Raw genomic sequence first — 10,034 nt, forward strand, 5'->3', positions numbered from 1 at the left:
TGAACCTGGGAGGCAGAGGTTGCAGTGAGCCAGCATCGTGCCACTGCGCTCCAGCCTGGTTGACAGAGCGAGACTCCATCTCAAAAAAAAAAAAAAATGAAATCTGTAATTTCAACCCACTAACAGAATACTGGTGTACTATTTAGTCAATAATTTTGTTGCCTTGGAGAGTATAGCGGTGGAGAGAATGATATCCATAATCAGATAGTCACCAGATAAATACTGGCTACACCACTTAATAGCTGTATGTCCTTAGACTAAATTCTTTAACTTGAGGAACCATAGATTCCTCCTTATTATAGTGAGGAAAATTAGAACTCATGTAAAAAAGTTATAGTGATCAATGAGAATGTGTGCGTATGTTTATCACTTTTCATCAATAATGTTAATTATCATCACCATAATTATTACCTTCTTTTTTCATTCCCGCTCTAAAACACTTTCTTAATCGACAATATCTACATTGATTCCTTTTGTCCTTGTCAACAACACATTGCCGACTGAACCTATAACATCAAAGATATATTAGTTTGAAAAAAATACATAGAAAACTATAATTTACAAAAAAAAAAGCAAATAAACAGACAAATGGATTTTAAATATGTGTTGTCACATTTGATTCGATAAAAAGAAGGTAAAGGAACAATCAACTATGACCTTTCCAGTCTCACAATCAGCATGTGCGTGAAAACACGAGCCTCACCTCTCACTTAGTCTTTATAGTAAAATAAAACTGAATGACTATCTTCATTTTGGCTGCTGTGCATAACCACTTCTATCATGAGTCATGAAAGCCAAACCTAGTTTTGAATATCTTTGGCATTCAAGTTTTTGTTGCTTATTGCTAAATGATTTCAGTATGAAGGAGGCTATTATCAGAACTTCATGGCCCTGCATTTTCATGCTTTTCTCTTTTTAAATATCCTTCTATTAATTTTAAGTGTACCCCACACCCCACTGAAGTTGACCCTACATGGCAAATCATACATCAAGAGCTAATTGAGGACAACATTGAGAGTATAGTCGGCATCATGGGGTAAGACTTCACACACATTATAATGGCTGCAAATGAAATAAAGAAAAAACAAGTGTTGGTGAGGATGTGGAAAAATTGGAACCCTCATACACTGCTGGTTAAAATGTTAAATGACGCAGCTGCTTTGGAAGAAAGTTCAGCACTGTCTTTAAAAGCTAAACATAGAGTTATAGTGTAACCCAGCAATGCCTTGCTAGGTCTGTATGCAGAGAAATGAAACATATGTACACATAAAAACTTGTTCATAAATGTCCACAGCAGCATTATTCATCATCACCCAGAAGTGGAGAATATACAAGAGCCTATCAACCAATAATAGAAAAACAAAATGTGGCATGCCTGCACAGTGGAATATTATTATTTGTCAGTAAATAGGAATGAAGTACAGATAAATGCTACAACATGGATAAACCTTGGCAGCCTATTCTATTCTAAACAAAAGAAGTAAGACAAAAGAGATCACATATCGTACGATTTTGTTTATACAAAATGTCCTGAAAAGGCAAATTTGTAGAAACAGAAAATAGATTCATAGTTACCTCATATTGTTGGGGAAGGAGTTGGGAGGACACGGGGGAGTAACTACTAAAGGTTTCTTTATAAAGTGATAAAAAATGGTCAAATTTGACTGTAGTGATCGTTGCACCACTCTGGATAAACTAAAAAACTGACTTGTGTACTTAACCAAACAAACAAACAAATAAAAAGAGTACAGTCTCTGAAATTAAATCTAAGCTTGGTTCCACCGTTGACTCTCAGCAGAACTTGGGGGTGTTAAGTAACTTTAGTTTACAATTGTAAAATAAAGAGAAAGACTTGCCCAAAAAGCTGTTGTGTGAAAGCACTTCAAATAGTTAGGGGTAAATATTAAGCATACAGTAAACACAAACATTTCTTCAAAATTCTGGCACAAAATTATCCATACATCTGGATATGTACCTGTTTATTTGTAGTTGATGATAAAAGATAAGTATAAAGATATACATTTTGTGAAATGTATTTCTTCTAAAAACTATCAGTGTCCACTTAAAATCGAACGAGAAACGAAGCCTATAATCAAATTGAGCTAGAAGAGAAATGTGCTTTCAGAGTGAGGAACAAAGCATTGCTCATTTGGGAACAAATGGCTGATGAGACTCAGGAGAGAGGACCAGATTGACAAAAATACAAGGAGAATGCATTCAATTAACATTAAATTAATAATCAAAATTGAATAAACATATTATTAAGCACGTACAACATACAAGATCCTGGTGTAAGGATTAAACAGATTAATGCTACTTGTCTCCTCCACTCAAGGAAATTATAATCTAACAGAATATGCATACAAATTGTACATAAGGTGAAAAAAATAGCATGAAAAGTGTTGAAAAAGCAATTAAAAGTGCTTTTGAAGCAAAGTCCAACCTCAGTGTGATGAAGCAGTTAGAGTAGAAATAGAATTTTGCCATCTAAGGAAATAGATACATTTGAGACCAGCACAACCTGAGCTTCAGAAAGTCTCCATGCCCCTAAACTTGCATCAATATACTAACCATTTTCCAAATGAAAAATCATCACATTTGCTGAATACTAACATATATAAAGAAAGCTAAGTTGGCAGTAACATTCTTAATAGGAAGGTACAGGAGTTAAACTGTATCTGTTGTTAGAATATTTTTTAAACCTCTAAAAGCTGCTCTGAGAGCATCCCTTTTCCACTCTTCCCATACAGAAAGGACAGAAGTACTGATAGCCTTTGAGATTCTCTGATTCTCAAAAGTTGTTGGATTTAGCTGTTTGGATCACCATTACACACACACACACACACACACACACACACATACACACAGGTATTTCAATTTTAACAGAGCACATGACTCCAGAAGGTGTGGTTTACAGGTTATTCTGTATTTGTTTTAGCTTAGAAGCATTCGTACACAAATATTTTTGATGAAGCAAATTGATCTACCTTTTACCTTTAGAGTTTTAATGTAAATAAAAGCAAAACTCATCTAAATACACTTTTTTTGTTTACCTAGAAAGTTTTCTTTTTTTTTTTATTATTTATTTATCTTTTTATTATACTTTATGTTCTAGGGTACATGTGCACAACGTGCAGGTTTGTTACATATGTATACATGTGCCATGTTGGTGTGCTGCACATATTTATTCGTCGTTTACATTAGGTATATCTCCTAATGATATCCCTTCCCCCTACCCCCACCCCACAACAGGCCCCAGTGTGTGATATTCCCCTTCCTGTGTCCAAGTGATCTCATTGTTCAATTCCCACCTATGAGTGAGAACACGTGGTGTTTGGTTTTCTGTTCTTGCGATAGTTTGCTGAGAATGATGGTTTCCAGCTGTATCCATGTCCCTATGAAGGACACGAACTCATCCTTTTTTATAGCTGCATAGTATTCCATGGTGTATATGATCTATAAAGTTTTTAAAGTGGGCATTTTGTATTTTCTTAACCTGCTTCAAACTATCTTGGAAAAATTAAAGAATTATCAGAGAACTAGATAGATATTTGGAGAGTTATATATTAACTTGTGTTGTACCCTAGGAAATCACATGGCAAGACTTTGAGAGGGTTAACCTCTTTCCAAATGTCTGATCTGTTCTTAAAAGGGCATAATTCTACACATACCTTTTATTGACAGAACAAACATAGTTGTATTTTTTTGTTAAATGTAACCATTTTTGTTAATAGCCTATATTCAATCTAAATGTAATCTGCATTAAAGGACAGTCATACATACGAATCAAGAATCAAGATGCAATATGTATACTTAAATCATGTTATGATGTTGACTAGGTGTTCATCTAAAAACAAAAGAAAAATAAAACAAGAAAACAGCCTACTGGAAATGCGTGACAAATATAATATAGTTAAATAAGCTTCTGACAAAACATTTAAATTTAATGACAAAAAGTATGGCATGAGAAATATATTTTAAATTTGAGGACTGCAAATTAAATTTTACTCATTGATATCAACAAACTACCAAAATCATCTTCACTTTTATAATTGTTTTTAGACCTAGGATGTAATGGCATTTAAAAAATCAACGTGAAGAAAAATGTTCATATTGAAAAATCTTTTAAATGCAGGTTTTAAATGTTTAGAGGTATATGAACATGTGATAAAACAATAAAGAAACACAAGGAAAAGATAACATGAAATTACAATGGTAGTTACGTCTAGGAGACAAAGGAGAAAAAGTGCCAGAGGAGGTGTCTATGAAAGGTTTCAACTATATTGGTCTAAGCTGGGTGGTAGGTAGGTGGATTTTTTATACACCTTCTATAAGTCTAAAATGTTTCATAAAAAGAACCACCTATGTGAATACATCCTGTATACATACCCACACGTTCTGACTTGCACCGCAGTTTAGAGATTGTATTTATAGACTTACAGATACACGAAAACTCTGAATTTTCTTCTCTGACTTTTTCCATGCCAAACTGAAACACCTGTAAAGATAATTTGACTAAAAGGGCATTTAAAGTACCTGCAAGAATAAACGTGACTCTTACGAATGCTGCGTCTGAAGAAACCCTTGCACCCATCACAGCTCGATGCCCCATAGTGTTTTCCTGTTGCTCTGTCCCCACAGATGGCACACAGACAGTTGACACCGTTGTCTGTGGTGTTCATACTTGTCTCTGGGGCAGAATTATCTGTGAATAAAAAAGGAATATTACAGTTACAGTTAGTACTATTTCCTGATTAAATTGTCCTGCTAATTATTTAGAGGCTCAAACAGTCTGCTCGTTGGCTTCCTGGAGACCCCACACCTGTGCTTTCCTTTTAACCCCCTGCTGGTGGCTTCCGCTCCAACCTCTCCTTTCTTATTTCTGAACACTTAACTTTGGGACACCATAGGGCTTAGTTCTCCAACTCTGCTCTTTCCCAAGGGAGGTTTATCAGTTCCATGACAATAAATATTAGCTGTAGGATGAATAATTCCAATATTTTATCTGTCTAGCCCCGATGTCTCCCATGAGCATCAGCCTGAAATGCCCAAGCACCTGTTGAAGAACTTGATTATGAAATCTAATCAGAATTGTAAATTAACGTATCAAAAACAAAACTCTTTCATTTTTCCGCTAGAACTTGTTCTTCTTTCCTTCAGTCTCCCCTATATCAGTCAATGATTCCATCCAGTTTCCCAGGGCCAATAATCTGTGAGTCTTTAGTGTATTTTCTCCTTTATCGTTTATAACCAATCCCTTGGTAAGTCCATATTTAAAATACTTTTTATTTATTTATTTAATTTTTTGAGACTGAGTTTCCCCTGTTGCTCAGACTGGAGTGTAGTGGGGTGATCTCGGCTCACTGCAACCTCTGTCTCCCAGGTTCAAATGATTCCCACGCCTCAGCCTCCCAAGTAGCTGAGATTACAGGCGTGTGCCACCATGCCAGGACAATTTTAGTAGAGACGGTGTTTAATCATATTGGCCAGGCTATTCGTGAACCCCTGCCCTCAGGTGGTCTGCCCACCTCAACCTCCCAAAGTGCTGAGATTACAGGTGTGAGCTACCGCGCCCGGCCTGAAATACATATTTAATCCATAACTTTTCACCACGGACATCCTTATTCAATCAACCATCATCTTTCCTTCAGATTATGGCAACAGTCCGCTATCTAAATTCTTTCCTTCCATTCTTGCTGCCCTACTGTTTGTTACCCCAAAGCCACCTAAGTGATATTGCTATAAGTAATTCATATAATGTCACCCTCTGCATCCAACCCTGTCGTAACGAGATACAGAATAAAGTCTAGGCATCTTCCCACAGCCTGTAAACCCTGCATGTCAAACTCCCCTACAACTCCCCCAAATCTCTGATCCCAATATCTGGTACCACTTTTCATCCAGTTCACTATTCTCCAGCAATACCTTCTTTTTTTTTTTTTCCCTCGTCATTGAAGGCTACTGTCATCTCAGAACTTGTTCACCTGCTCTTCTTTCTGTCTGGAAGGAAAGTTCTTCCCTAAACCTTTCTTTGATCTAGCTACAAGGTTTCTGTTAAAGTTTCACATTTTGTGTGAAACCTTCTCTGAACACACATTTTAAAATGTCACCTCCCATCTGTCCTTCAAGTAGAATCTAGACCCCTGCTTATTTTAAGTATTATTATTATTTTTTGAGTCAGGGTCTTGCTTTGTCACCCAGGCTGGAGTGCAGAGGTGAAATCCTAGCTCACTGCAGCCTGGACTTCCTGAGTTCAAGCAATCCTCCCACCTCAGCTTCCCGAGTAGTTGGGGCTACAGGAGTACACCACCACATCCAGCTAGTTTTTAATTTTTTTATTGTAGAGACAAGGTCTCACTATGTTGCCCAGGTTGGTCTTAAACTCTTGGGCTCAAGTGATCCCCCTGCCTCAGCCTCCCAAAGTGCTGGGACTACAGGTATAAGCCACCACACCTGGCCTTAGTTTTTTTAAATGGCCTTAGTTTTTTATATAACTTTATTGGTGAAAAGTATATTCTGCATTGGTCTGCTCATTTATTACCCATCTTTACACACAGAATATAAGCCCCAGTAGAGAATTTATCTGTCTTATTTAGTCCTCTGTTTTCCAGTATTTAGGATTATGCCCAGGATAGAGTGGGTCATCTAATACACAATTCTGAAGGAAGAATTATTTTTAAAATGTAGATATTTATAATAAAATAAATATTTCTTAAATGAGTTAATATTGTGGATTACATCTTTAAAAATCAATATGCATTCAAAAGATATTAAATAGGTAATATAGTAAAACTTTATTACAAAATTTGATATTGACAACTGATTATTGTACATCTAACAAAAGGATAAAACTAAAGGGTGTCATGTCCTGATTACATTTTGTAACTTACATATGTTCTACTTACTAACATTTCAGTGGAGACAAATATTGTCATATATAATTTCATGAAGTAGAAAAAAAATTTTAATGAGAATATGCTTAGGGTTAGTCATGTGACATTATAGGATTAAAATGCTAAACATTTTCCTTTTGGTAACATTAACAAAACAGATACTAACAAAATGAAAGTTAGAACTGTTTGGAATTTATTGTATTCTGAGAGACTATATAGAAATATGAAAAGTTCCACTCTTGCTTCAAGTTTAGTGTCATACTTACATGTTGCTGACAATCTTATTACAAACAAGTTACACCACACTTTGGATATAGCCGTACGAATTCGTTATTTCAGTATATTCGTTAAACATCATAAATAAGTGTTATGATTATGGTAAATATGTCCCTACCATTTCTTAATCATGAGTGTTTTTTTGAAGTCATGATTCTGACGAAATACTCTATAAAATATCTCTAATCAAGTCTCAATATAAAGACACAAAACAGTGACTTCCTGAAAGTTGTACTACAGGTTTATTTTAACTATATTTGAGCTAAATTTTCAGAATTCACCTTTTGACTATTTTTTAAAATCCCCATTAATATGGAACTGCTGATTAAAAATAGAACCAGAACACCAGTCATACAAATTATACAATACAGTAGAATAGTAAGATATCCTCAGTACAAGATATATTCTCAATCTTGCATTAAACACACACACACACACACACACACACACACACATTTTCCAAAGTATACATAATTACTTGATCTTAGGAGTTCTAACAGTGATAACATATTTTAAACAAGATTTTTTACTAGGTATTAAGTCTAAATTCAAAGTCAATAGTAAACTGTATTACATAAAGACACAAACTCTAAACAACTCATGTCTTATTTAAAGTTAAAATATTACAGTAATTAAATACCAACAGCTTTGTGTGGCTAAACATTAGCCTGTCAAGTGAGGTTATAATACAAGCCTTATTCCCTTTCATATTTGTATTCAATGCAAAAACCTGATAGTAATTTTAAATGCAGTTTCTCATCAGTACCAATTGAGAACTGGAAATATAATGAAAAGAGCAGACAATCAGTGAAACTCCCTAATGTTCTACGGAAACTTTGTTCCATAAGTCATTTTATATATTGCATAGAAAATATACTTTCACAGCCAATCTGCCAATATTACTTATTACTATGATTTACAGCAAATAAAATAACAGCTAAAACTAATCTTTTTACCTCTCTTACTGACCCCTGACAGAATTCTGACATTACTTTATTACATAAAACCGGGCTTTCTTACCTCTAACACAAAATAGCCACAGCATTATGAACTTAAATTTTGTAATGAAGTGCAAAAGCTCAGATTTGTGGCCTTAAAAGCAAGCCCTAAACTCTCCAGAAAAAAAAAAAAAAACATTGAGCCACCACTTTTGGAAGCTCAGTCTACCTTCTCCAATTATACTTACTTTTCTTTACATCTATAAACAGATGATAACTTACCATTTGAATTATATAGAATCTGCATAGTTTCAAACTCCAAAGTTGTATAAGTTGGGTCCAGAACTTCACTGTAATTTGCCATGTCCATGTCCAGTATTGGTTCTGATACCCTCATCATTGATTTAGAAACGCATATACAAGTGGCACCACAAGCCCAGAGTGTGTGATGAGTGTTTTGATGTGTTTTGCTTTCAGTCTGTGAGTGATAATCCAAAGTTAACTGTAACTGAGTGACTTAAGAGCTGCAGTGGGAGGGGCTGTAAAACTGTAACCTTCTTCAGCAGGCCATATTCTGCTTATTTCTTCTTTTATGGCATACGAAAGCAATTCCTTGTGATAATCTTGGAATGCTTCATGGTATAGCCTTATCTGAAGTGCTTAGTGGACTAACATGATTTCCTAAATTGACTTCCAGCAGACAATAAATGAGATCATTAAGAGAAGGATTAAAAATAGAAAAGAAAATCTCATAGGTTTTAAACTGTATTAATAATGTGAGGTATCCCATTTAAGGTGCTGAAATCACATACCTCTCATATTCTGAAAAGGACTGACTTTACTGTTGTAAATTTGGTAAATCAAGTCAGTAAGTTAACATTTCACATAAACACTTTACAATTTCAAGTTTTCTTTTTTTCTTTTTTTTTTTTTTTTTTTGAGACAGAGTCTTGCTCTGTCGCCCAGGCTGGAGTGCAGTGGCCGGATCTCAGCTCACTGCAAGCTCCGCCCCCCGGGTTCACGCCATTCTCCTGCCTCAGCCTCCCGAGTAGCTGGGACTACAGGCGCCTGCCACCTCGCCCGGCTAGTTTTTTGTATTTTTTAGTAGAAACGGGGTTTCACCATGTTAGCCAAGATGGTCTTGATCTCCTGACCTCGTGATCCGCCCGTCTCGGCCTCCCAAAGTGCTGGGATTACAGGCTTGAGCCACTGCGCCCGGCCTTCAAGTTTTCTTAAATGTGCAATAAAGCTACCTTTATTTTGGAGTAAAGCAAATTTTGTAATTTGAAATGTGGAGAGTTACGACATACCCTGAGAGCTCCCTAGGCATAACCCTAATATAGCCTTTAATTATATTCTCTTTAATTATCTATTTATGGGCCTGTGTCCCAACTATGTCAGTAAACTTCCCAAGGGCAGAACCAGTACAGCTGCTAGTACATGGGAGGCATTTAAAACATTGTTACATGTATAATGTTTCATTTGTTTTGAATTTTGATGTCATTAAATTGAAATAAAATTATCCCTAATGTGTAAATCTACATATTCCTATCATCAACCCTCATCTATATAGCATAGTATATCTTCTGTGTGTATATTTGACAAGGAACTTCTAGGGTGTAGGGAATATTTAGACAATAGTACTCAATCAATATATTTTACTTCTGAGAATATGTTTATTGATTCTATTTTCCAAGAAAGAATTCGAGCCCCATTTACATTATAAATTCAGAATGTCCTTTTCCACATTTGTTAACGATTGCAGCAAAGTAATATTTCTTAACCAATTTCTTAACACCATAAACCTTAAGAATACTCTGTCTTAGAAACTACTGGCCGGGTGCGGTGGCTCAAGCCTATAATCCCAGCACTTTGGGAGGCCGAGACGGGCGGATCACGAGGTCAGGAGATCGAGACCATCCTGGCT

General features: G+C 35.7%; 1 protein-coding gene across 3 annotated transcripts in view; it reads right to left on the reverse strand.

Moving 5' to 3' along the window:
• The window catches only part of HNF4G (hepatocyte nuclear factor 4, gamma), a 166,502-nt gene that overhangs the window by 18,391 nt on the left and 138,077 nt on the right, over positions 1-10,034 (reverse strand). For 2 of the 3 annotated variants that reach the window (XM_011937171.1, XM_011937170.1), the window contains 2 exons: positions 4,537-4,705; positions 412-506 (listed from right to left, as the gene is read on the reverse strand). In XM_011937171.1, the coding sequence (XP_011792561.1) occupies positions 412-506; positions 4,537-4,682 (241 nt within the window). In that variant the 5' untranslated portion in view covers positions 4,683-4,705. Of the gene's footprint in view, positions 1-411; positions 507-4,536; positions 4,706-8,389; positions 8,595-10,034 lie in introns of those variants that run through there. The other variant, XM_011937169.1, reaches the window with a different exon arrangement.

The sequence above is a fragment of the Colobus angolensis genome, unplaced genomic scaffold (genome assembly GCF_000951035.1).
Source record: "Colobus angolensis palliatus isolate OR3802 unplaced genomic scaffold, Cang.pa_1.0 Scaffold16, whole genome shotgun sequence".
Classification (NCBI taxonomy): domain Eukaryota; kingdom Metazoa; phylum Chordata; class Mammalia; order Primates; family Cercopithecidae; genus Colobus; species Colobus angolensis.